At 51.4% G+C, this 27139-nt stretch overlaps 2 protein-coding genes across 7 annotated transcripts in view; both read right to left on the reverse strand.

Annotated features, from left to right (window-relative positions):
- Positions 1–1773: 1773 nt before the first annotated feature.
- On the reverse strand, positions 1774–12861 carry SLC25A44 (solute carrier family 25 member 44). 2 transcript variants are annotated; one of them, XM_081968601.1, is made up of 5 exons: positions 12698–12861; positions 9252–9373; positions 7552–8186; positions 6175–6302; positions 1774–5441 (listed from the first exon to the last, which is right to left on the reverse strand). In XM_081968601.1, exons 3-5 carry the CDS (start codon positions 8171–8173, stop codon positions 5250–5252), a joined length of 942 nt encoding a protein of 313 aa, XP_081824727.1. In that variant the 5' UTR covers positions 8174–8186; positions 9252–9373; positions 12698–12861; the 3' UTR covers positions 1774–5249. The 2 variants fall into 2 exon arrangements, with proteins under 2 accessions (XP_081824727.1, XP_081824728.1); XM_081968602.1 differs by having other exon boundaries at positions 5304–5441; positions 6175–6297.
- Positions 12862–14975: 2114 nt separating this feature from the next.
- Positions 14976–27139, reverse strand: part of SEMA4A (semaphorin 4A) — a 55604-nt gene continuing 43440 nt past the window's right edge. For all 5 annotated transcript variants that reach the window (XM_081968008.1, XM_081968007.1, XM_081968009.1 and 2 more), the window contains exons 8-16: positions 26044–26160; positions 24935–25074; positions 24359–24528; positions 24002–24152; positions 23675–23864; positions 22706–22821; positions 20006–20163; positions 18749–18867; positions 14976–18290 (exon numbers count right to left, since the gene is read on the reverse strand). In XM_081968008.1, the coding sequence (XP_081824134.1) occupies positions 17635–18290; positions 18749–18867; positions 20006–20163; positions 22706–22821; positions 23675–23864; positions 24002–24152; positions 24359–24528; positions 24935–25074; positions 26044–26160 (1817 nt within the window). In that variant the 3' untranslated portion in view covers positions 14976–17634. The remainder of the gene's footprint in view (positions 18291–18748; positions 18868–20005; positions 20164–22705; positions 22822–23674; positions 23865–24001; positions 24153–24358; positions 24529–24934; positions 25075–26043; positions 26161–27139) is intronic.

Here is a 27139-nt window from a genome sequence, read left to right on the forward strand (position 1 = left end):
AGACACGGAGGTGGCCAGGCTTAGTTTGCGTTGGCTGCAATAGCTCAACCATCATTTCAGAGGTGCTATTAGGCCCAAAAAAAACAGTTGTAAGAAAATGGCTTAAAATGAATGGATTTAATGGTCAATAATTTGAACCAGCACATCTGTATTGTTTATACAATACAATACAATAGCAGAGTTGGAAGGGACCTTGGAGGTCTTCTAGTCCAACCCCCTGCCTAGGCAGGAAACCCTATACCATTTCAGACAAATGGCTATCCAACATATTCTTAAAGACTTCCAGTGTTGGGGCATTCACAACTTCTGGAGGAAAGTTGTTCCACTGATTAATTGTTCTAACTGTCAGGAAGTTTCTCCTCAGTTCTAAGTTGCTTCTCTCCTTGATTAGTTTCCACCCATTGCTTCTTGTTCTACCCTCAGGTGCCTTGGAGAATAGCTTGACTCCCTCTTCTTTGTGGCAACCCCTGAGATATTGGAAGATGCTATCATGTCTCCCCTAGTCCTTCTTTTCATTAAACTAATTATACCCAGTTCCTGCAACCGTTCTTCATGTTTTAGTCTCCAGTCCCCAATCCTCTTTGTTGCTCTTCTCTGCACTCTTTCTAGAGTCTCCACATCTTTTCTACATCATGGCGACCAAAACTGGATGCAGTATTTCAAGTGTGGCCTTACCAAGGAATTATAAAATGGTATTAACCCTTCACATGATCTTGATTCTATCCCTCTGTTGATGCAGCCTAGAACTGTGTTGGCTGTTTTGGCACCTGCTGCACACGGCTGGCTCCCATTTAAGTGACTGTCCACCAGGACTCCAAGATCCCTCTCAGTTACTACTATTGAGCAAGGTACCACCTATTCCTGCCATCTTGGTGTCATCTGCAAATTTGATGAGTTCCCCATTTATTCCCTCATCCAAATCATTGATGAAGATGTTGAAGAGTCCTGGACCTAAAACAGAGCCTTGGGGTACTCCACTGCATGCTTCCCTCCCTCCATGTAGATGCAGTTCCATTGAGGACTACACGTTGAGTGCGGTTGGTCAGCCAGTTACGGATCCATCTGGTGGTGATGCTGTCTAACCCACAATACCTTGGAATCACCGTGAATTCCATCACCGGGAGGAGAAATTGCTAATATGGCCACCCCAGAATGTGGAAGAGGGATCATTGTGTTTTGTAAATAGTGATTGTGAGGGAGAAACAGGGTGTGTTCTAAATTTAGCAGTTTATCATATTGTGTGGCCCAACACACAATATGATAAACTGCTAAATTCTATTCAGGAATTCTCTTCAAGTATACGCGGGTTGAGACTCATCCATGTGTCACCCCTGAGCATTTTATTTTATTCATTAAATAAATTTATATAGCTGCCCAACTCACACATAGGTGACTCCAGGCGGCTTACAAAATGTTAAAAATCCATCAGATAATAAAATTCCACAAACTTCCTTTTTGATAACCAAAAAGGGTTTCCTCCTTTAGACAAAAGGATGAAGGCTGTGTGTGCAACAAAGCCTAGTTTTAAATTATTTGTGTCTGCAGTTTCGGAATCACCTGCTCTGGTTTCTTTCCAGCTATGTTACAAATAGTGAAACAATGCTTTTTCTTTCCTTAAACTCCGTCTCCATTCATTCTCCTGAATGATGGTTCCCCTCACTACCATTTTGTGAATGGGGTCTCTGGAGGTCTCTGGGTGGGGAAATCCTGAGGACATCCTAGGACGAGGCCTGCTCTTCGCCTTAACCACACAAACGAAACCCCTCCACCAAATAAATAATAAAAAACTTTTAATTATACTTTTAAAGACTTTTTACAGTGCAAAATTGAAACCAGCTTTAATGTACTATACCAAATACATTCAAACTCCATATTGAAAGGCGGGCACCAATAATAGAGACCCTCAGAATTAAGTGTTAGCTGGACAATAAAATAACCCTTATTTTAGGATGCTCTATGTGGTTTCCTCTCAGCCTTATTCCACCACCACCACCCTCCCATCCATCCATCCCCCCTCCCCACTGGCATAAAGAGTCTATGTGGCATTGTTTAGGTCAGGAGTCTCCAAACGTGGCAACTTTAAGGCTTGTGGACTCCCTGAATCGCCCAGCCTGTGTAGCCAGACGGGGAATTCTGGGAGTTGAAGGCCGCAGGTTTTAAAGTTGCCACGTCTGGTGGAGCCCTTCAGCTTCCTGAGAAGTTCACAGCAGTGCTCCCCACAGACAATTTGGATCAGAAACATATTAATTCAGAGTACCGTTACATCAAAGAAAGAGGTCCAAAACAGTGTTTCTCAAGCTTGGCCAGCTTAACCTGGGCAGAGTTCAATCCCCATAATCCCCAGCCGGCTGTGCTTTCTCCCCCCTCCCTCTCTCTGTCTGGGAGCCGAGATCCACCCAGCCGGAACCTGACACGCCTGAGAAACAATTGTCCTGGCTAAAGAATGGAATGAAATCTCAGTTCAGTAGTTATGCTTGGAATAGTGCTAAAGGTCCAGTAGGCTCACCAGGAAAAGCCCATCCGCTGCGGGCAAAGCATTTTTCACGATTTGGCTGCAAGGGGAGGGGGCGGCCACTGACCTCCAGCCCCTCTTCTCACCAGCCATTTCGTTTGGCAGAGAGCCTTGTGCATCAACACTCGAGGTAGCCCATCCTCACAATCTTGGTATTTTCAGGAAAACAGGGGGGGACGGGGGCAGCCTGGATCAGATTTACAGATTCTTTTTCAGCAGCTCAAAGGAGGTTGCCGTTTTCTTGGGGGAGAGGGAGGGTGTTTCACTTCACATTCGACCAAATTTACACTATTTTTCTTGGCTATGGCACAACTGCACTTGGGATAGAGTTGTGAGGTCCTCCGTGGAGAGGGAGGGGGTCTCTTCTGGCCACCCAACAACCTACTTCCACCAAAGGCCACCAGCAACCCCCGAGTACCTTCATCCAGGCTGAGCTTGAAGCACCCATTCAAGTTGCAGATGTGGCACCTCTGGAGAAAATGAACGAAGACCGAGAAATCTTAGGACCTCCAAAAGAAACTGAGCTGGGCCAATCTAGGAAGGACTAAAAATTGTGCAGGCCCCGGTTGCTTCTGCTGAGGGCTGATTTGGGGGCCATGAGATATACACTTAAGAGGAACATTTTCCCCCAAATTCCCAGCCCTCCAGGAACTGCCAACAGCCTCTCCTTCTCCAGGACTCACTTCCCATCACCCTTTCCCAGTGTTTCTCAATGTCAGCAACTTTGAAATGGGTGGGCTTCGACTCCCAGAATTCCTCAGCCAGCTGGGGGGTTGAAGCCCACCCGTCTCAATGAGGTTGAGAAACTCTGCTTCAGGTGAGAGAGAGTGCTTGAATTTGGGGAGGGGGTTGTTTCCATAGAAGTCAGTCTGGTGGAGTGGCCGGCAGGTAGCTTTGGCGCGCTGACCGTGTGCTCCACAACATACATTTTCTCTACCTGGGACAGGGGTCCTACCTAGAACAGCTGGGGAATTCTGGGAGTTGGAAGTGTCTTAAATTGCCCAGTCTGCAAACCGTTAACCTAGAAGGGCCGTTCAAGGACTGGACAACTTTTAAAACATGCAGACTTCAACTCCCAGCATTCCCCGGGCAGCTTAACGTTCCCTGTCTTTAAGTGTTTATAGAGGTCCCTATGCAGCCCACGGTTAGGCCAGCTATAAACCCTGTGTGACGTTAAAAAGCTGCTGGCTTGGAGAAAAGTAAGTGCAGAGAATAACACCTCACACCAGCATTGCTTCAAGCCTCCCTCACCCCCCACCAAATACTTCATTTTAAAGCAGGAGAGTTTACTTGCAGCAACTGCAGCCCCTCCCTCTGCCTTATAAGGTCTTCCTACCGGCATTTGGGGCAAAGATCAGCTCAGGGAAGAATCCCCCAAACCAGCACCAGCAAATCAGCAGTAGAAAAATGGTGGCCAGGCGGCAGGATGGAGTCCACCAACGCTGCTGGGCCTGGGAAGAGGCTTGCCTGCCGGGGGCCCTGCTTTGCCATCGGCTGCACGGTTTTAGGCTGGGTTTAGGAGCCCAGCTGTCTTAGTCCAATGCTCTGCATTAGAATTAGCCTTCAAAGGACTTCTCCCCCCAAGAAAATCCGATCCCTTCCTTCCTCCCTTCCTCCCTTCCTCCCTTCCTTCCCCCGTCCTCCACGTTAATGAACGATTCAGTGATTCAGACAGTCCCACTTACACGAAGATCAAAAATAGCATTATCCTCATTTTTTTCCAGCCTTGCCTTTCAACTGAAGCCCCCCCAAATAAACAACCATCCCACTTCTCTGTGTGCGCAGGGTACGGAGGAGACGAGGGATCTGATTATTATTATTATTATTTTGTCTACGCTCACATGGGGGAAACCCTGGAGAATAAAGTGCACCTTTCTCTCTTCTCCCTGGGTGGGGTGTAATCCCCCTGCCCAGGTTTCTCTCTCTCTCTCTCTCTCTCTCTCTCTCACACACACACACACACACACACACACACACACATGCAGTTGGGCACCACAGCTGTACAGAACAAGAAGGGCGCTTCCCTTCAATCACCGTTGACACAATTAGAAACATATAAACAAAAATCCTACACTTCGGAGAGGGAAGATCAGAAAGACGGCTTCCAAGTTTATACAAAGTAAGAGGAGGGAAATCTCTATGTACAGATCACGTTGAGTTCTGAAAGAAAGGCTATAAAAAATAACTCCGGGGGTTCGGTGCATCCCCTCGTCCCCAAATATTCGGTTAAAAAAAAAAACACCTTTTCAGAAGCACCAGAAGGCGAAGGGTTTTCTGGACTGCTTTCCAACACAGAGGGTGTGTGTGTGTGTGTGTGTGTGTGTGTGTGTGTGTGTGTGTTGTGTGGCTGCGCCCGGAGGATCCTTTCCAAGCAGCAGGGAAAGTGAGGGAAAAGCGAGTCTCCCAATAATGCAGAAATTCTGGCAAAATACAAAAAAAATAAAATAAAAAATCCAAATCCCTTGGAGAAGAAAAAACGGCTTTGCTTCAACCAACATCTTTCTTTTTTTTTCAAAGGGACACTAAGCAGTGCCAAGTTTAGTAGCCAGGAAGTCTTACGCCATTTTTCGGGACACGCAGAAGTCCCAGGCTAACCCTGGGCCAGGGCGGTTGGGGGGCGGGGGGGGGGGGTTTGGGAGTCGGTGGCAGGGATCGGCCACTCACGTCCTGCTTTCCGGTGATTCTTCCCAACCATCCAGGGGGTCCCCGAAACCGAAGCCTCTCTCCTCCGGGCACCCTACCAGTGCCGGGAGTCCACCAGCTCCGGACGCAGGCTGATCTTCTTCAGGGTCTCGTAGCCCACCACGATGACGATGGTGGAGGGGGTGGCCGAGATGATGCGAGCGGAAAGGCCCTTGGTGAGCCCCCAGGGACCCTCCTCAGCCATCAGCTGCTTGAAGGTCAGGATGATGGAGCTCTTGCCCCCCACCTGGAGGGAGGGAGGACAGGACACACTTCTGAGGTTCAGGAATCCCGGGAGAGACACTCCTTGACTGACAACCGTCCAAAGTCGCAAACACAACCGAAAAAAGTGACCCACGGCCGCTTCAGCATCCCCGAGGTCACGTGATCAAAATTGGGGCAACCAGCTCCTATTTATGACCCTCGCAGTGTCCCGGGGTCATGGGATCCCCTTCGGTGGAGATCCACTGATTCCCTTTCTGGCAATCAGTGGAGAAGCCGGGACAACAACCCTGTGACTAACTTAACAACTGCGGCAAGAAAGGTGGTAAAATGGGCACAAGTTCACTTAACAACAGTCTTGCTCAGCAACGGAAATTTGGGGCTCAATTGGGATCGTAAGCTGGGGGCCCCCTCTGGGCCGGTGCTTCTCCCTTGGAAGATGGGTGGATCCCCAGAGTCACGAGTTCTGGAAGTTCACCATCTCCAAGTACTCCAACAAGACCCAGGTTGGAGAAAGGAGCGAGATTAACAGGGAGCCCTCCCCGCCCCCCAACTCCACCTGCCAAATGTCTTAGTGGCTTCCGCCCCCCCCCCTTTGCCCACGGGGGAGGGGGAGGCAAAGCCAGGACCTGCGTGGAGGGGGAAGGGAGTCACGCAAAGAAGCCACTCAGAGGCATCACCGCACCCAATCAGTCTCCAGGCCTCCCTGCAGGGCCCGGGTAGCTGCTGGAGCAGGCTCAGGCAGAAGAGGCACTTACCTGCACCCGTGCCCGGATGACGTCCATGGGGTTAGTGAGGGTGGAAGCGGTGGCAGCCGCCATGGGGCCAGAGATGGCCTGGAGGAGCAGGTGGGGGCAGTCCTTGGGGGTCATGCTGGAGAGCTGTTCTGCAAACAGGCAGGGAAACCAGGTCAGGGGCTGAAAAGCTGATGAGGAGCCACACTGGGGACGGAGGGGGGGGCTGTAAGTGTCCACCTAGGGAGCCGCTGGGGCTCCAGTGTTAAAGGCCCTGGGCACCTGAGGAAAGTGGGGCCTCCCTCCCAGGTAAGGTGGATAGGGCTGCAGAGAAAGAGGCGTTTCTGCAGACAGCAGGACTTCACTTGAGCTTGCAATAAATCCTTGTGTTCATTTGAACTGCCCGGATTTCCTACCCTGGACAGTGATTGATCTGAGTAACATCGCTGGCTTCCATGCCCTGGGCAGGAGGCCTCTCTCTCTCACCTCTTCCCCCTCCCTGCAAACCCTGCCCCCTTCTAGCACTGACGAGCACTGATGATCTAGTTTGGGTCATAAAATGTCTGCAAGAAAACTAACAAGCTCAGAGAGCACCTCACAGTCACAGTCCAATCTGCAAACCCTGCCTCCTTCTAGCACTGACGAGGTTACCTACTGTATTTTTCGGAGTATAAGATGCACCTTTTTCACCAGTAAGAGAGGGTGGAAATTTGGCTGCGTCTTATACACTGAATGTAACCCCACCCACCCACCAGCCCCCACGCTTTGGCCTCTGCCTCCCACCAAATTAACTCCTTGCAGCAAACGGGGAAAATGGGGCTTGCAGAGGCTGCAATAGGCTATAGCAATCCCTGCAGCCTGAAACAGCTGATGATCGGGATGTCGACTTAAACTGAAAGTGAAACTTGCTGTTTGCTCCACATGGCAAATTGCTGGGAGGCAGGTTTTTTCTTCCTTGTGCTAATCAGTCTGTTTGCTGCAAGGAGGTGAGTCAAGAACTATGAATGCCTCTAGAATGTTCAAATTATTAGACTTATTTTTTAAAGACTGCTTTATTATTGTTCTAAACAGCTTAACAAAATGAAGAAGCTTTTTGAAATAAATGCTCGATCTGAAGAGGCCCAGTGCTATTGTATCTTCTTTTCAATAGCAGAGAATAACTATACTTCCAGAAAGCACATCAATTTTAACAGCATCTGTACAAGTATAGTCTGAAATGTAACACTACAAACAGCGTATATCGTCTGTACTGTTTGCCGTTTGTTGCAAAGAGGCAAATTGCTGGGAGGCAGAAGCAGATTTCCTCCCCAAAATCTAGGTGTGCCTTATACTTTGGAGCGTCTTATACTCTGAAAAATACGGTAGCCTGGTTCGCGAAACGCCTGCAGAAAAACCACCTACCTGCGTAGAAGTGGTAGAAGGGCCACCAGGCGGCGCTGTTGGGAATGTAGGTCAGGAGGGAGGCCACGTAGCCCCTGTAGAAGCCCCTCAGCCCGTCGGCCTTGAAGATCTGGGCGATGATGTCCCGGGTCTGGCCGAAGACGGGGAACCGCCTGTCCTGGTGGGGCTGCACGCGGAAGCGGCCCATGCTGTTGCCCATGCGCTGCATCATCAGGTGCTGGGAGACCACGTCGATGGGCACCGTGATGCTCTGGGCCACCAGGGAGGCCGAGCCGCCGGCCACCAGCGACTTGATGGTGTTGCTGCTGCTGTACTGGGAGACGTACTTGCGGGTCAGCTCGTAGGTGGTCACGTAGCACTGGCCGGAGATGAGGGTGAAGGTGTTGACCAGGAAGCCCCGGTAGAGCCCGGCCGCCCCTTCGGCCCGCAGGATCTTGACGAAGGCGTCGAAGGTCCCGTTGTAGAGGCTCTTCCCCAGCTGGACCTGCAGCCGCGTCCGTATGAGGGTGAACGGGTAGACGCTGATACGAATCATCATAGTCATGCAGACCCCGAAGACGTAGAACTTCTTCTTGTCCAGGTGCTCCCACTCGATGATCTGGATGTTGCGCTTGTCCTCCATGGTGGGGGGCGCCCTGCGGAGGAGCAAGGGGGAGGGAGGTGGGGGGGGGTGAGCTTCTCAACGTACCCGGGGTCTGCCAGAAGGCCTCTCAGACCCTCCAACTTGCGTCTGGTTGGACTACGTGGGAGACGGTGGGACTTCCAGAATTCGGAACCTGGGAATCTGTGGCACCACAGCCGGCCTGGATGGATGGTGGGATGTAGCCTGGGTTCCTTGGGGGGGGGAACGGGGACTGCACCCCAGAGGGCAAAGAGGCAGCGGAGCTTAGAATGCCTGGTGGGCAGGAAGAGGGTCAAGATGGCTCTTCCCTAGTGATTCCCAGAGTACATTTAGGGCAGGGGTCTCCAACTCCCAGAATTCCCCAGACCCCTGATCCAGAGCAGGGGTGTCAAACTGGTGGCCCATGGGCCAGGTGCATCATGGGCAGGCAACGCCCACCCAGCTCCGCAAAGGGGGAAAACGTCGCGGTACGTCACATGACACAAATACTTGCTTTAGTTTTGCAAGAGGCCGTCTACAGGCAAGGAACAATAAAGGAAACTACTCCTAAGTAACTCCCTGAGGGCCTGACCCCCCCCCCCAGACTGCTCAAGCAGAGGCTAAGATTCCCAGGCTCTCAGAGAAGGGGGGGGGCTCTGGGGGGGGGCTCTGAATTTGGTTGTTTCCTGGCTGACGTTTCGTTACCCAAACGAGGAAACATCATGGGTGCAAAAGAATGACGCTCTCAACCCTCCGCTGCAAACATTCTCCTCTGTCAGATGGGTCATTTCAATTACAGATAGTCCTTGCTTAATAACCACATTTGGGACTGGCAACTCTGCCGCTAAGAGGGAAATCACGTGAGCACCAATGTGCTTACTGGCTGGGGAATTCTGGGAGCTGAAGTCCACCTATCTGAAAGGAAGCCCTGCCCTCTGGGCAGCAGCTCCGTGGCCCATCGCAGAAGATGCATTCGACACTCTGAAAGCCCTGAAAAACTCTGATCAGCTCAGAGAGCGTGGCAAGGCAGGAATAAACAGAACCCCTGAAGCAAAACCATCTCCGACTGAGCCCTCCCTAAACTGAGCCTCAGCAGTACCTTCAGTGAACATGCGGTGGGAGAAGATCTGGGGATTTCTGGTGGATCCAGTTGATCTTCCTCATGCTGGCTTCCGACTCCTTCTCAGCCTTGCAGATCCTTCCTTTCAAGGCATCGCCTTCCTTCAAAAGAAGGGTGTAGATTGTATTTCAAGATGCTCCTCAAGGTCTCATCCTGCTTCATAGTCTGACCCTTCCCAGCTACTGGTATATGATTACTAAATACACCAGACTTACAACAGTTCAGGCACCTGGCTAGAAAGCGGGAGGTGGTGAATTCTAGTCCCGCCTTAGCCATGAAATGGAGCCGGGAGAGTTTGGGCCTGTCTCTCCTCCTCAGCCCAGCCCACCTCACAGGGCTGCTGTCGTGGGGAAGGTAGGAGGAGGAAGGTATGTTGGGTACATTGGCTGCCCCGAGCTATTTGTAAAACTAATACAGGAAATAAACAAACACAAACACACCAGGCAAGGAAGTGTCTCAGGCGGTCCTATCAGATAGATTAGATTAGTTTAGATTTAGGATGGATTAGATAGATTAGATAGAAAGATTCGATAGGTTAGAGATTAGATTGGATTGAAAGACTAGATAGATAGATAGATAGATAGATAGATAGATAGATAGATAGATAGATAGATAGATAGATAGATAGATAGATAGATAGATAGATAGATAGATAGATAGATAGATATAGATATAGACAGACAGACAGACAGACAGACAGACAGACAGATAAAGAGAGTAAGATGATATAGATGATATATGTATGTTTTCGTAGATTTTCACGGGTGTAAGTATGTTGGTCTTGTTGTATTCAGGTCTTTTCCCGTGTAAAATCTTACACGGGAAAGACCCGAATACAACAAGACCAGTGTATGTATGTATATATATGTATGTATGTATGTAGGCAGGCAGGCAGGCAGGCACATAGAGGATAACAGATAGAAAGATGATATATGTATGTTTTCGTAGATTTTCACGGGTGTAAGTATGTTGGTCTTGTTGTATTCGGGTCTTTTCCCGTGTAAAATCTTACACGGGAAAGACCCGAATACAACAAGACCAGTGTGTGTGTCTGTGTGTGTGTGTGTGTGTGTGTGTGTGTGTGTGTATGCATGTAGGTAGGCAGGCAGGCACATAGAGGATAACAGATAGAGAGTAAGATGATATAGATGATAGATAAATAGATAGATAGATAGATAGATAGATTGATAGATAGATAGATAGATAGAAAGATGATAATGAGATAGATAAAGATAGATAGACAAGATTAGATGGATGGATAGACAGACAGACATATATAGAGACAGACAGACTACCATGCAAGAAAGTGGCTCTTTAGTTGGAAGTCAACCCTTCTGCAGGTGGCTGGGTGCATTTCTAAGGACAAAAGGGACAAGCCCCTAAAGGGGTGGGGGTGGGTGGGTGTCTTGAACCTGATCCATGGGTTTATACCCTGGGTCAGATGAAACGTGAGTGTCGCAGGGACATTTCCACCAGTCCCTCCCTGGGGATGGTCTTTTCCTCATGGCGGTGGGGATGACTGGCCCCACCAGCGTCCACAAGGAGGATGAGGCGACTCAGGGGAGCAAATCCTCAGGCCTGATGAACTGACCATACTAAGAGGTCTTAAGAGGACAACCCGGAGCTGCCCAGAATCAATCACTGAGATGAAATATAGAATATTAAACAAACAAACAAAGAGGGAAGAGAAAGAGCCAAAAGTGAGCATTCACAGGGGGGGGGGGGGGCTGTCGTCTCCACTGGGACAGCTTGTTTCCCCTGGCAACGGGAGTTCCCCCACATCTTGAGGCTGTAAAAGTCAGGTTTTCCTCTTTGGGATCCGAGCGCTGCATTATTTATTTACACTTGCTTATTGAAAATTATACATTGTGTTTCTGTCTGTATATTATTATTATATACTTTATTCATTAAACATGAAACGCAGCCAACTGAACATTCAAAAATGCATCACAAATACCAGTGACTGGTGCTGATGGTTGATACGGACTGCTGCCGGCGTCCTAGGGATCAACCAAGGACCTTCTTAAAATATAAGGTGTTCCGAGCAGCGCAGTTTTTTGCAGTTCCGCTGGTTTTATTGCAGGAAGCTGCAATTTGTTGATGTAGCTTGTAAAATTCTTGGCCATGGTGCCAAGTGCCCTGATGACCATGGGTATGCCTGTGACATGCTTCATCCAGAGCCATGTTGTTGTTGTTGTTGTTGCTATCCCTTTTGCTTTTGTATAATGCCTGGCCCAGGGTGTCCAATTGTGGCAACTTTAAGACTTGTGGACTTCAACTCCCAGAATTCTCCAGCCAGCAGAGCTGGGAGTCTTAAAGTTGCCAAGTTTGAAGACTTCTGGTTTAGAGGCTCTTTTTGGCCCTTTCGACTCTACTCTCCCCCCCTCCCCCCACCCTTTAATATTATTAAATTAGATTAATATGCCTCCAATGGGGCCCTCCAGCAACCCCCCTGCCTAAGATTAGCAGAGAAATCTTCCCGCAATCTATTTCCCCCATTGCTTGTGGATTTATGTAAGTATCAGATGTTAAATCATCACATTAGTACCCTCCTATTCCCTTTTGTGGGATGGGGGAGGGGCATCCGTAAGCGATATCTCCTACTCGATTTACAACCATCCATTTAGTGACTGTTCAAAGTTTTACAACGGCGTTGGAAAAAAGGGGCTTTGGGCCATTTTTTTACCCTTATGCCCGTTGATCTCATTGCCACGTGATCACATGGGCAGCTGACTCGTACTTACGACGGTCACAGCGTCCGGAGCCCTGCGATTCCCCGACAAGCAAAGTCAATGCGGGGGGGGGGGCAGATTCACGTTATTAACGGCCACAGAGATTCACTTAACAACTGTGGCAAGAGGGGGGGCAAAATTCACTTAACGACGGTCTCATTCAGCGACAGAAAAGTTCGGGCTCCACTGTGGCTGGAAGTGGAAAACCGCCTCCATCGGTTGGCTGAATATTTGAAGGGAATCTGACCTCCGCAGAGGATGAATGAAGGACGTAAAGCGGGAAACGAATGGGGGGGGGGGGGTTTCCTGGGAAGAGAGGCCCGCTTCCCTCGGCCTTCGCCCGGGGTTCTTCGCCCCAGGAGCCTTGTGTCCGCCTCAGCAGGGGGAGCCCAGGGCGGAGGAGGCGGAGGAAGAGGAGGGGGGGATGTCCGGAGCCTGGTCCGCTCAGCACCGGACGGAGAGCGGCCGAAGCACCGGAGGGGAAGCCGCCAGCAGTAAATAGCAGCAGCAGCAGCCGCTCCCGGGCTCCGACCTGGGCCTGAAGACGCCGCGGGAGGAAGCGCCGCTCCAACGAGCCATGCGGGGCTCCCCACGTGACGGCGGAGACACGTGTCGCCCTCCGTGTCGAGGGTCTCGTGACTCCCCCTGCTCCTCCGCCCTCCCCTCCCCTGGGGGGCTCCGTCCCGCGCTCACCTGCCCGGAGGCTGCCTTCTCTTTCCGGGCCGCCCAGCGCTCCGGCTCAGCACGCCCTGCGGGGCCCCGAAAGCCTCCGCCGCTGCCACTTTAGATCGGGGCAACCGCGCTCCTGCCCTGCTTCCCGCTCTGCTGCCCTGGAGAAAGATGGCCGGCGGAAAGAGAGCGGCGCTTCCGGCGCGCGGATGGCGTCACTGAAGGCAGCTGGGCGGGGCGGGCGCTTGCGGCCTCGCGGGAGGGGAAACGGGGGAAGGGGGGGGAATGAGGGAGGTTCTTGGTCCCCTCGCTGGACTACCGCTCCCATCAGCCCCGGCAGCCTCTGCTTTAAACAGGAAGACTAAGTGTCACGCCTCAAATTCACACCTGCCGCACCTGTTCAGTTAAAGTTCAGTCAACCCCAAATACTTCATTGGAAACTTTAGAGGCTTCTTTGCAAGTCAACTGTGACCTCGATCTATAAGAGGGAAACAAGATGTTTATCTGCTTCTTGCACAGTAATAGTAGTTTATAGATTATGTGACCAATTAACGCAGACATAGTACATTTCCGTGTTTGGCTGCTTTTCAGGAACATATAAGAACTTGCTTCTCCATAAAAAGGCTGTTCGGATGTATAGATGTTGCTCTGAACTTTGGTACCAAAATAAAGCTGCTACTTTTGATCCCGAAGTCTGAGTCCCTTAATTTTCTGCAACAACATGATAGCAGCCTTCCAGTTCTTGAGGGGCTGCCCCAAAGAAGGGGAAGGGGTCAAGCTATTCTCCAAAGCAGCAGAAGGCAAGACAAGAAACCATGGGTGGAAACTAATCCCGAGAGAGAGAGGGAGGGAGGGAGGGAGGGAGGGAGGGAGGGAGGGAGGGAGGGAGGGAGAGGGAGGGAGGGAGGGAGGGAGGGAGGGAGGGAGGGAGAGAGAGAGAGAGAGAGAGAGAGAGAGAGAGAGAGAGAGAGAGAGAGAGAGAGAGAGAGAGAGAGAGAGAGAGAGAGAGAATATCAACCTGGAATTAAGGAGAAACTTCCTAACAGGGAGGACAATCTAACCAGTGGGACAGAAGTTGCCTTCAGACGTTGTGGGTGCTTCATCAGCGGATGTTTTTAAGAAGAGACTGGACAGCCACCTGTCTGAAATGGTATAGGTCTCCTGCTTGAGCAGGGGGCTCGATTAGAAGACCCCCCAAGGTCCCTTCCTGCTCTATTCTGATACGAATTGCATTTCAACAGGGCCAGGTTACCCTGCTCTCTGGAGAAACATGACTGCTGCAGAGGGAGTGGGGACACCGCACACACACACAGAGTGCCAAGGGGCACCCATGAAATAATCCAGCCCCAAGTAAATCCTCCCCCAAGATAAACAGGAAATTGCCTGTCCAAAGCCAGGAACCCCTCTGGGTGCCTCAGGTGGCCTTTTCCAGCCCAGCTCAGCGGCTTAAAGGGTTGAGGGGGGAACAGGAGAGGAGCTGCTTTCAGTTCAGCAAAAAGTGTGGGAGAAGTGCAGCTAGTCCTCAACTTGCAACCACTCGTTTAAGGACCGTTTGAAGTTACTGAAAAAAGAGAGCGATGGCCATTTTTCCCATTTATGACTCTTGTGGCATCCCCAAAGTCACATGATCAAAACTCAACATACTTGGCAACCGACTCGTATTTATGACCGTTGCAGTGTCCTGGGGTTACGTGATCCCCTTTTGCAACCTTCTAACAAGCAATGTCCATGGGGAAGCTGGATTCACTTAACAACCACACTAGTAACTTAACAAGTGCAGCGATTCACTTAAGGGTAGCAAGAAAGGCCGTAAAATGGAGCAAAATCCCCTTAACAACTGTCTCACTTAGCAACTCAGGTTTTGAGCTCCGTTGTGGTTGTAAGTCCATTTACTGCCTGTAAATGGAAAAAATATTTCACGGCAGGACTGGATAACTAGCATCCTTCTAAGAAACCAGCATTGTTTTCTGCTGTTTGGGCAAGAAAGAAAAGGAGACCACACAGAGAGAATGTTGGCACCTAAAGCCTGTAAAATGCCCCTCTCTTATTTGCAGAAGCCCCGCCCACTAAGTTCCAGTTTACTGTAAACTGCCCAGTCGCTGTAACAGTGAGGTGAGCAGCAAATAGATTTAATTAATAGATAAATAAGAAATGTCGGTGAGTTTTCTCCCCATCCCGCTATGAAGCGCCTCCTTGGGAGGCCATCCTGGTTTTTAACTTGCTTCTCTTCTGCTTGCCTTGCGGAGAGCATTTTGTGCCAGCTGGGCCCCAAAGGAGCAACCGTCATGCCACAAGAAGCCAGTGGACAATCGCACAACACTTTTTAATAAAAATAGTTTGTATAAACACAATGATTTACATCTTTTTTTCTTTTAGGAAAAGAAAAAAAAACAAGGTTAGGAACAACATTGCAACAAACAGCCAGTCATGAATGAAGGTGCCCTTCTTTCCATGGAATTGAGCCGAAAATGGGCACTTTTTAAAAACCCTGCAAATACTTTGACCAAGGAGCCACGGTACAACTGCTCTTCCTTCCTTCTCTGACCAAGAGAGTCACGGAGGTGTTTATACTTCAAATACCCAAGCAGACTATTTTCAGCTCCTTGCAAAATCCTTTCCCCTCTTCAGCTCACAAAGGGCCAGTGAGATCTTCCAACTTCTTGCACCCAAACATTTGAGGGGCGGGAGAAGAACCGGCCACCTTCTAGTTTTAAATATATATATTTTTTAGTTTTACATCTGCCGGTTGAGATTGAGCCTCTCTCTGCCACCAGGTGACCCCCTTCTCAGGTTGCCCTTCCTTGGCAAACAGGGGTAAAGGAGAAGCTCTCCGCCCCCCCCCCTTCTCTAGATCCCTTCTCTGACCCCTTCTTAAAAGTCCCTTTTTCCCTCTATGTATTCTTTCTCCTTCTCAAAATGGGTGGCAAACAAGCTGGGTGGCAATACGGATAATTTCTTGAACTGGAACGGAGTACCGACTTTGTTCTTCAGAAGAGACATGCTGCTCCAATACCACAATTAAACACACCACTCTCTTGCACAAACACACACACACACACACACATACACACACATGCACACACCAAGTGTTTAATAAGGATCCGGGGTAGCCGATCTACCTGTTTTTTTTTTGCTTTTGCAACCCAGGTCCTCTTCACACCTCACATTTTTAAGGGTAGCTCTTTAAACAGACGAGATACAAACTGGTTTTTTTTTTTTTTTTTTGCAACAATCCTTGCATGGCACTGAAGGGCAGACCCAGATTTTTGGCAGAATATTGTCTGAAACAGCTTTCGGGAGTGAGAGGGTCTTCCCCAGCTCCCTTCCCTCCCTCCCACTCATTCTGCAACCTTGAAGCTGCTCCCAAGGGCCTTCCGCTCAACTAACACTTAAGTGAAACCAACAACAAGTGGTGTGGATCATAAACATTAGAAATTAATACATTCTGCGTGCCCTCGGTGGGGACCAAGCAGTAAAATTCTCCAGTGCCCGGCAGGGAACAAATACCTGCTCAGGTGCAGTTCTCGTTTTATTCACCAGAGGGCAGCAGCTGCAACCATTAGAAATAGAAACTCAACCTCTGGCTTTAAAATGGGTAGACTTCAACTCCCAGAATTCCCCTGCCAGCTGACTAGGGAAATCTGGGAGTTGAAGCCCCCCCCCCCATCTTACGAAGTCGCAGAGGTTGAAAAACGCTGATCTAGGCACACATAAAATCCCAGCTCCCAGAGTAATGCCCTCAAAAACGTCCCCATGCAGCTGTGCCGTCTCCTCCCCAGCCGGGACAGGCATTTTGGAGAAACAATGAAAGGAAAGGGAGGAGAAAGAGGGAGGGAACAAGCAAGGAGTGCACCTGCCTGTCGAAAGTCAAGCCCCGCCCCACCCCCGGTGCCCCCTCCCCTAAAGCACTGGGCAAAGCTCAGATTAAAAGGGGGGCAGGAGACCCCCACTGACAGGCTGGAGGGGAGCCTAACCTTCGACTGGCACAACCGGTGCGAAGGAAACCTTTGAAAAACTGAATTCTTAAAATGATAAAAACACATTATTGGGGGGTGGAGAGGGGGGGGCTGTGGGAGTTGCAGAGGGAGAGAACCAGCTTTCATCTGGGAAGTGTCAAGGCTCTGATCTTGGCAGCTGCCAAGGTCATGTGTGAATGCAGTGTGAGAGGCCGGGGGGGCCATACGGCACTTCTAGGGCAAGGGAAGCTGGAGGGAGGGGGGTGAGAGATCACTTAGGACCTTGCATAGCTGCTTCTTTGGCCCCAAAACCATTTAACAAAAGACAGAACGTGGCAGCGAGAGGGAGGAGGACAAAAGTGAAGCAGGAGACCCTGTGGCAAATGTTCCCTTCTGGCTGCAGCCAAGAGGGACTCCGAGTGGTTCTCACAATCCCTGGAGGGGCTGAAATGACCCCAGAGCAGCGTTTCTCAGCCTCAGCAACCAGAAGGTGGGGGGACTTCGATTGGCAGGGGAATTCTGGGAGTTGAAGTCCACCCACCTCCCAGTTGACAGATTTGAGCAACGTTGCTCCAGAGAAACAAAGGCAGCCCAGTTTCTGGAGATGGGCAGAGGGTCAGTCAGTCATCCACCGATTCCCCTTCAGCCCTCCCCTCCCTCGTCCCCGCGGAGCTCCCCAAGCGAGAAGCCTCCGAGGGCCAGCTTTGCTTTTCCTCCAGTTGCTGCAAATCTCTGCCGATTGGGCTGGGGGGAAACAGGTGGAGCTGCTGCTGCTGCTTCGCAGGGGAAGACAGAAACGAAGGAGGTGGGGAAGAAAGAGCCATCCGGATCCCCAGCATCGCTTCTGCAGCTGGCGGGGCGTCATACGAAACACAACCGAGAACGAACGACGTTTAAAAAGGGGCCCCAGAGGTAACCTCGCCCTGCTTGGGAGCCACGCTGCAAATCATGCAAGGCGTTTTATGCTCATCAGTGAGTCCACAAAATCCTCCGGTCGAAACTGAGTTAAATGGCTTCCACGGCTCGGGCCTCCTCCCCGTTCATCAAGGGGCAGTTCAGGCGGTTGTTGTCCGTATCCACCGCTCGGCTCCCACCTTCCACCTGGACGCAGCAGGACTTGGTCCCGTCGGTGGCCTCCTGCGACTGGTAGTTCCTGTCTCCGGGGGGGTTCTGGCTGCCGTTGAGGGGGGCCTTCTCCTGCAGGAGAGTCCTGGTGGGCTCGGGAACGCTACAACCCTGCACTTTGGTCTTGGCCTTCAGCTTGTCGTGGTAGGAGAAGAAGCCCAGCGCCATGGCCACCGCCAAGGTCATGGAGAGCAGCACCGTCACAGTCACAAACTGGACCCAGTAAGAGCGCCATTCCCCCACGGGCACCGCCTGGTGCTCCGGGCTGCCGTTGGCGCTGCTGGCGCCGCCCATGGGCAGGTCGCTGCGCACGTCGTACCAGGCCACACGATGGCGGTAGCCGTTCTCGCTGGCCCAGCAGGCGTACTCGCCCAGCGTGCGGCTGTGGACGAAGACAAGCAGGCCAGTGTGGTCTCGGACGGTCAGCCCCTCCTGGGATGGTAGGCTGCCTTCCGGGTAGGTCCAGGAGTAGTTGGCCAGGGCAGAGACCGGCGGGCAGGGCAGATGCACCATGGAGTTGAAGGGGCCGGTCAGCACTGCAAGGAAGGAAGGAAAGCAAGAGTGAGGGTGTAATTCTGCTCCCCGAGGGAGAAAAACCACTCCGTGGAGGCCTCTCGGTGGGTGGTGCGAAGGCTTGCAACTTTAAAAACCTCCCTGTGGCTCTACGGCCGGAGAGGTTGGCCCTCAGGCCACAGGTTCTGCCAGAGGGGCAGACGGGGGCCCAGCTCCCTTCCCTGCCGCTGCACCCCTTGGCCACAACAGTCAGGTGCCAAGGGAACTTGCGCAAAGTGAGTCAGACACGGTCTTTCTTTTGGAGAGTAAAAGAGAAGGAAGGCAAACACGTTGACCTTGGGGCCAAGCCCTCCTCCCTCCTCTGCCCAGGGGGAGGCATGCCAGGGCCTCGTGGCACCCGCTGGGGCAGCCTTGGTGCATGAGGCTGATTGGACCGGCCTGAGCTAAACGCCATTCCTCGGCTGCTCTGCTGCTGCTCTACCTTTCAGTGAGACTCCATCAGAGTCGTTCCTCGACCTTGGCATGGCTCGCCCCTTCCCAGTCTGGCGCTGGCACGTGGCCTCGGCCTTCCCCTGCTCAACGTCCTGCAACCAGTCAGTCCTGGAAGGAAAAAAGGAAAGGGGGGGGAGTCACAGCAGGGCCTCCTCCGCACAACTGCGAATTGTGAGCAAGCCACACTTGGGGCAGTCCCACAATGAGCCTGGACTACCTGCCCTGTGGCTTGCCCCATAGCCTGGCACGGAGGCCACCCCCCAGCCATTTGAGCCACAGCGGCACGGTGGTGAGAAGGCAGTACTGCAGGCTGCCTGTGATTTGGCAGTTCGAATCTCACCAGCCTCAAGGTCGACTCAGCCTCCCGTCCTTCCGAGGTGGGTAAAATGAGGATTGTTGGGGGCAAACAGGCTGACTCTGTAAACCGCTTGGAGAGGGCTGTAAAAGCACTGGGGAAGCGGGATATAAGTCTAGGGGCTATGGCTATTTTCAGACTGAGCCCACACAACTGTTATCCCCACAAAGTACAGATAGCATAGAATACTGAACACAGAATGGAAGGGACCTTGGAGGTCCTCTAGTCCAACCCCCTGCTCAAGCAGGAAACCCTATATATCACTTCAGACCGTTGGCTGCCCAGCCTCTTCTTGAAAGCCTCCCGCGGTGGAGTACCCACAACCTCTGGAGGCAAGTCCTCAACTTACAGCTGTAAGTGAGCCCACAATTACAGCCATTAAGCAGGTCACCAAGTGACTGCACCCAGTTCTTTGACTTTTGTGTGGAGTCCATTGTCTGGGTTTCTTTTGCCTGAAACCGGAAATAAATGCCAGTTTCCAGGGGGAAAAAAAACATTGCTAATTGTGGTCAGGTGAGTGTAAATGATTGCACAATTGTCTTCTGGGCCTTCAGCAGCCAGCCTGCACCTGAGCCCCCCCAGCCGGGGTCTCCCTTCCAGGCCAGTGGGCGGGTTCTAAACATACAAGATAAAGAACGCAAAATCCCACTGAAAAAAAGGACATTCTCCAGTCAGCATCTCCACTGCCCAGCAGGTTCAAGGTCAGGGGACTCCACAAACCATGGGAATCCTGTAGAACAGGGGTCTCCACCCATGCTGGCTGAGGAATTCTGGGAGTTGAAGTCCACAAGGTTGGAGACCCCTGCTGTGGAACCCACACACACACACACACACACACGGGCCTCCCTTCTGCTCTCTCGTAGGTGGTGCTTCCCTCCCGCCCTTGCTCACCTATTTCTGGTGTCCTCCCAAACCGCTCGGCACAACCGGCCGTCCCAGGCGCAGTACGGGTCGCGTGCCAACAGGCAGCTGGCACAGGTGGCATAGACACTGCAGTTGGCCACCAGGACCTCCAAAATCCCTTCGGAGTAGCCCACGTACAGGACGCCCTAGGAAAGAAGGGAGAAGCACTTGGCATTTTTCAGGAAAATCCATTCTGGCAAAAAATGGAAACGTTCCTCAGTTTAGGAAATCGGTAACTTAAATTCATTTCTTTCTATCCTTCATTATAATTATTCGGCTTGAAGGTTTATAGAAGGGGGAAAATTAGCCACCGTTTTATCCCATGAATTCAGGAACATTTAAATGAACTTTCGTACAAGTAGCCCTTGACTTACGACCACAATTGAGTCCAAAATTTCTGCTGCTAAGTAAGGCAGTTGTTAAGTGAATTTGCCCCATTATACGACCTTCCTTGCCACCGCTGCTAAGTGAATCACTGCAATTGTTCAGTTAGTAACATGGTTGTTAAGTGATTCTTCCCCATTGACCTGGCTCGTCAGAGGATCGCAAAAGGGGATCCACGTAACGCTGGAACCGTCATAAATATGAGCCAGTTGCCAAACGTCTGAAACTTGGCCATGTGACCAAGGGGTTGGTGCAACGGTCACAAGTGTGAAAAACAGTCGTAGGTCGCTCCTTTCAGTACTTCAAACCGTCATGAAACAATCTGTTGTTAAGTTGAAGGTTGCCTGCATTATGCAAACCTCTTTCTGAAGGCTTCTTGGATAGAAGAAATAAAGAAAAAGAGGAAAAAAACCCGAAAGAGGCACAAAAACACCGGCTATTTTTAACGGTCCCCTTTTTGGGAAAAAGACAACCGTTTTGTTCTGGGTCGGTGGCTTTGTTTCCAGGCTCCTTTGGCGCGTAGGAGCGTCACGTCAACAACGGCTGTGAGGCTGCCTGTGAGGGCCGCCCCCCCTGCACGTCTCCGTCTGAGCTGGGGGTGGGGGGGGGGGGCGCCCAGGAAACCTCCAAGCCAGCCCAGCCCTCCCGTGGCTGAAACTGTTGGGGCAGCAGGGGGGGAAGACGTCCTGCAGGTTCACAAGGAATGCCGGGGAGGGGGGGAAGCGAGAGAGCTCAGAGCGAGCAGAGGACGCCGGGGTCTCCCAGGAGAAGGGAGGGGAAGGAATCGGGGCGCAGCGGCTCCGCCCAGATCTCCAAAGGCCATTTTTTAAATTTCCCCCCTTGTGGTTGAGGAGGAAAAGCCCCCCCGGGTTCCTCTGGGAAAGCGTGAGGAGCAACGGGAACGAAAGGAGGTGCAAGCTGGGGAGATCAGAGACCCATTTAGGGGAGCCTTGCAGAGAAATGGGCCTCACGCTTGATTCGTGGCCCCTGGGCCAACCTCCTCCAAGCCCATCAATCTCCCATCAGAGCAGAATTCGACACCTTTGGCCCGGGTGATTTTCCACCCATTTTGGGGAGAAACCCACGAAGTTGGTGTGGCAAGAGTTGGCACTTTCCAGGACTCTTAATTTTGCTCCGACTGATGAGGTCGCGTGGATGAGCAAAGAAATGTCTCCGTTTTGAGAAAAGTTTGGTCCAGTTGCCCTGAATCGGCCTTTAGACACCTTTGTCGCAATATGATGTTGGGTTTGCAGGACGCTCCCACAACCACAGTCAGCCGCCATTTATCTCCGATGCTGGTTTAAAGTTACACACCAGCCAGCTGCTCTTCTCCCATTTTTTCTGACCAAAAGCCCTTGGAGCAGGGGTGGGTTTAAACTGGTACGGACCGGTACGACTGTACCGGATGGTGAAATTTAGCGTGCCTTGCCATACCTGTTGGTCAGGAGGCCCCGTACCGCAACGCTCCCTCCCATTGTTTGCTCTTTCACTCGCCCCGCCTACCGCACCATGTGCAGAAAAGTTCTCAGCAGAAGAACCAGAAGAAGAAAGAAATGGTGAGTGGCTGGGGGCCGGGGAGGATGTTGGGGAAGAGGGAAGAGGCAGAGGGGCTGGAAGTGTGTGTGTGTGTGTGTGTGTACGCACGCGCACACACGCAGGCTGTGAATTTTAAAAACATCTGAGTGAATCCTGGAAGAGGGAAGAGGCAGAGGGGCTGGAAGTGTGTGTATAAGGTGGCCAGTAATGTTGAAGACCAGCAAGGACAGCCATATTTCCTCTGTAAGTCACTGTTTTATTGTTTTGTGTACTTATTTTATTCTTATTTAAGTAGTAAGTGCAGAAGATAATAAATGTCCTTTTCTTATATCTTCTTTTTGTAGGTCATTATTTGGGGCAAAGACTTCAGTGACATTGACTTGGCCACTCCCACCCAGTCACATGACTGCCAAGTCACTCCCACTCAGTCACATGACTGCCAAGTCACTCCCACCCAGTCACATGATCACCAAGCCACTCCCACCCAGTCACATGACTGCCAAGCTACTCCCACCCGGGAACATGATCACCAAGCCACTCCCATCCAGTCACATGACTGCCAAGCTACTCCCACCCGGTCACATGATCACCAAGCCACTCCCACAAAACAGGCCACACCTACAGAATAGGTTCTAAAAAAAATTGAAACCCACCACTGCCTTGGAGGGAGAGTTGGGGCAGAAAAGGGGGTCCCAGCAGAGCTTCCTCTCCCCCCCCATTAACACAGGACCCTCCCCAGCTGATGATGAGTGCCCACCCGAGGCCCACCTTCTCGGGAACCAGCAGCAGGTTCTGGACAGCTTCCGGCTTCTCGAACAGCTGGATCTCCTCAATGATGTGGGCTCTGTGGCCGACCACCACCGCCTTGTGCAGGGACCCTCTGTCTGCGGGGGACAAGCAGAGGTTGGGGCCGCCCGTCAGAGGAGGGGGGCTCCCACTCAGCCTCCCCCCAACCCAATGATGGGGGTCAGGTTTTGAAAGAAAAGGCAGCACAGGAGGGAGAGGTGAACTCCCCAAAACAAGCCATGGCCGAATGCCGAGCAAAGAAGAGTTAACTAAACAGAACAACAGTTTTCCAACAACAGTTTGCAAAGCAAGAGTTGGAGAACAATTCAGCTAGTCCTCGACTTACGACCACAATTGAGCCCAAATTTTCTGTTGATAAATAAGCGTTGTTACGTGAGTTTTTGCCCACTTGACAACCTAGTCCAACCCCCCCTCCCCCCCCGTGCCCATGGCAGAGATATCTGTTTCTCGCTTTAGCTTTTTTTCCCCCCCTGCTTTTACAATTCTGTTTTATTCTTTTTCTTATTTTGAATTTTCAGTTGATTTTTTTAAAGGTGCAAAAGAAACCCCAACTCCGAGCTCTTGTCCCCCAAAGGGGCATGACTCAAACCACGCTTCAGCATTGGACCAGGGTTCGACATGACAGCAGTCCTCCAATATTTGGGGGGGGGGGGGGAAATCAACCTATTCCCCGAAGCATCAGAAGGCAGGGTGGAAATTGGTGAAGGAGAGAAGCAACCGAGAACTAAGGAGAAGAAAAACTTCCTAACGGTGGGAACAATGAACCGGGGTAATGGCTCTGGGGCAGCTCCACCACTGGAGATTTTGAAGAAAAGACTGGGCAGCCACTGGTCACAGATTGGGTAGGGTCTCCTGCTTGAGCAGGGGGACAGTCTAGAAGACCTCCAAGGTCCCCTCCGACTCGGTTATTCTGGGCGGAGGGAGCCCTACCTGTGCCCAGGAACAGGACGGTGCAGGCAGCCCCACAGGCCTTCTGCGCTTGGTGCACTGCGATGCGGGTGTACTTCACGTCCTCCTTCACCAGCAGGGGCTGGTTGTGGACGGGAGCCACCTTCTCGTCCATCAGGAAATGGTCCTTCATGAAGGTCAGGGCCTTATCGGAAGAGGGGCCCACCAAGCACTGAAGGAAAGATCATCAGGAGGTGAGACCAGGTCCCCCCATTCCTCCCCTGCAGAGATGGTCCAAAATGTTGCTCCCAACCTTCGCTGGGTCTGCCTTTGCCAGCAGCGTTGCCAAGGGGGGAGGGGGGCACTCACGCTGCCAGGCCGGGGGTCCATGGCGGGGCCACTGTAGGTCATCCACCGGGAGCAGTCCTTGTTGAGCTCCTTGTACTTCCCGTCGAAGGCCTTCTGGATGGCGTCCAGGCTGAAGGCACAGACGGCTGAGCTGCCGGAGCTCCCGGTCTGCCTGCGGGGAATGGACAGGCGAAATGCACCTCAGCCATCCGAAGCCCTCTGCACACGCTCGGGGGTCTTTATCGCAGGGGTCTCCAAGCAACTTGATGGCTCCTGGAATTCCTCAACCGGCAAGCCATAAAGTTGCCCCGTTTGGAGACAACCGGCCCCTGCTTTATGCCCCCCCCCTCTGTGCAAAGCGCCCCCCCCCCCTCTTACCACTGAGAAGCGAAGATCCCATAAAAGAGGGTGCCGCCCCTCGGCTGCGGGAGAGCGAAGACGTGCTGGAGGACGGTGTGGGGCAAGAGCCCTGCCTGGCTGCAAGAGAGCTGAGCTTTGAGGAAGGTTGTCCATTTCTTCTGCAGGACCTTGTCCCCCCCGACGTCATTCTGCGGAGAGAGAGAGGGGGCGGAAAAGACCCACTCAGGAAGGGGCCCATGCTCCACGGCAGGAATAAGACGGGCCGTTTGGGGCGCAAGGTCTGGTGGGAGCCCTGGCCTCCTCTTAGCCCTTTCTGGAGGCCACCATCTTCAGCCAACAGAAGAGGCGTTTGAGCCGAAGAGACGATGGTTTTAAAGCTGGACTGAAGTCCGCAGGATGGACTCTCTTTCTCAGCCTTGGCCACGTGAAAACGGGAGGACTTCAACTCCCAGAATTCCCCCCGGCTGCCGTGTTTGACCTAAAGGTGCTTTTGCTTTTCCCGATGGTGCCTCTCAAACCTTCAGCCTCAGCCTCCTCTGCAGAGATGCCCGGCTGAGCCTGGGCGCCAACTGGGGACGGGGGGGAGCCTCTCACCTTGCAGACCCGGGCGACACGGGAGACGGTCAGCTTCTCCACGAAATCGAACTCCTTTGCCGTCTCTTCAAAGAAGAAATAGATCTTCTCCTCACCCGGAGGCCCCGGGACGTTGAACGAGGCCACGAAGGCAGCATCGTCTATGGCAGAAACAGGGAGTCAAGAATCCTCCATCCTCTCCCCCTCTCTCCCTTCCTTCCTTCCTTCCTTCCTTCCTTCCTTCCTTCCTTCCTTCCTTCCTTCCTTCCTTCCTTCCCCCGTCCTCCACGTTAATGAACGATTCATTCAGTGATTCAGACAGTCCCACTTACACGAAGATCAAAAATAGCATTATCCTCATTTTTTTCCAGCCTTGCCTTTCAACTGAAGCCCCCCCAAATAAACAACCATCCCACTTCTCTGTCTGCACAGGGTCCGAAGGAGACGAGGGATCTGATGATGATGATGATTATTATTATTATTTTGTCTACGCTCACATGGGGGAAACCCTGGAGAATAAAGTGCACTTTTCTCTCTTCTCCCTGGGTGGGGTTTAATCCCCCTGCCCAGGTTTCTCTCTTTCTCTCTTTCTCTCTTTCTTTCTTTCTTTCTTTCTTTCTTTCTTTCTTTCTTTCTCTTTCTCTTTCTCTTTCTCTTTCTCTCTCTCTTTCTCTCTCTCTCTCTCTCTCTCTCTCTCACACACACACACACACACACACACACGGACGTGCTCTTCCAAAAGGCAACTGGATTTTCTAGGTTTTCCTTGTTTTTTTCCAATTCTTCAAAACTGAAGAAGCTTCTCGGATAAGAGGTGAAATGTTTTCAAGGAAAAAGAAAAACCAGTTGCCTTTTGGAAAAAGCACCTTTGGGACAACCATGACCTGGGTGATTGAGAATCTACACACACACACACACACACACACACACACAGGGGGCCTTGGGCCCCCAACAGCAGCATCCGTTGCTTAGGAGATGCATTTCTCCTTGTACCCACCAGGCCTTGGTTGCCAAGACAACAGCCAGTCCCCAAACGATGGAGGCAGCCATGGGAGGGGCTAAGACCCTTCCCCCTCTTCCCCTCCCCCCCTCCCTCCGCCACTCCCCCCTCCCTCCGCCACTGCCCTCACCGTGCAGCCAAGAGAGAAAGCTGTCCGTCTTCAGAACGGTCCGGCTGCCCAGAGTTCGAGAGATGACCGGCTCATTCCCCTGGAAGTTATTCATGGTGCCCGTATACAGCTCTCCACCTGGGGGGGGGAGGGGAAGCAGAACATGAGTTGGGGGTCCCTGCAAACCTCTCGCCTGCTTTTCATCACTGCAAAACTTCACCGGGGGGGGGGGGGGGCATCCCTCTGAATGCAAGCAGGACAAAGTCTTTCAAGAACAAAAGCCTCTTTTGCAAAGGATAAACTCCCCAGGGACGCTCAGAAAGTGAGAGGGAGGGGCATATAAATTTAGTAAATGAATAAATAAAATAATGGCAAAAACTTGCAAAGGAAACCCATTGCTAGGTGACTGAGCGAAAGAGTACGTAGAAGCCCATGAAACGGACAATAAAGAATTATAAATAACAGTAAGAGACAAAAAAGAGCAGTGGCTGATAAAAGAAGCTCTACCAACAGGGGATTAGGGGACTGGAGGCTAAAACATTGGAGGAACTGGGAACATCTGGTCTAACCAAGAGAAGGACCAGGGGAGACAGGATAGCAGCCTTCCAATATCTCAGGGGTTGCCACAAAGACTTTAACATATACATTTAATAATGCATGTTTTGATGGCCAGTGAGAATTGTATTTGCTCAATATTGGAAAAATGAGGAAAGTCAGATGAAAATATAATCAAAAAAATATTAGACTGTGCGGAAATGTATAGGTAATTTAAATTAAAGGTAATTTACCAAAGGCTAGATAATAAAAATAGAAATGGGAAATTGGAAGAATAAAACAAGCAAAGAATATTACCATCACTATTATTATGTATGTGTTAAATGACGCAGACACTACACTGTTTATTAAATACTTACATTTGTTAAAGTAAAATGTAAAAATTAAAGTAAAAATTAAAAAAAAATGAAATGAGAGCCTCCCCATTCTACTGGGCTGGACTACACAACCCAGAATCCCCAGCACTGCAGCCTTGGGATCTGAGGAGTGAAGGAGCGATGCAGGGCAAGGGGGCCTGGGATGCTGTTTGAAAGGATGCAGCCTTCGTAAGAACCAGGCTGCA

Source organism: Natrix helvetica, assembly GCF_964273705.1.
Source record: "Natrix helvetica genome assembly, chromosome: 16".
Lineage (NCBI taxonomy): Eukaryota > Metazoa > Chordata > Lepidosauria > Squamata > Natricidae > Natrix > Natrix helvetica.

Bases quoted from the DNA above. Each gene is read 5' to 3' on its own strand.
- SLC25A44 (XM_081968601.1), bottom strand. From the start codon at position 8,173: ATGGAGGACAAGCGCAACATCCAGATCATCGAGTGGGAGCACCTGGAC. The intron at 6,303-7,551 runs GTAGGTGGTTTT...GCCTGTTTGCAG, and splicing joins CTTCTACCACTTCTACGCAG to AACAGCTCTCCAGCATGACC. The intron at 5,442-6,174 runs GTAAGTGCCTCT...CCCTCCCTCCAG, and splicing joins TCATCCGGGCACGGGTGCAG to GTGGGGGGCAAGAGCTCCAT.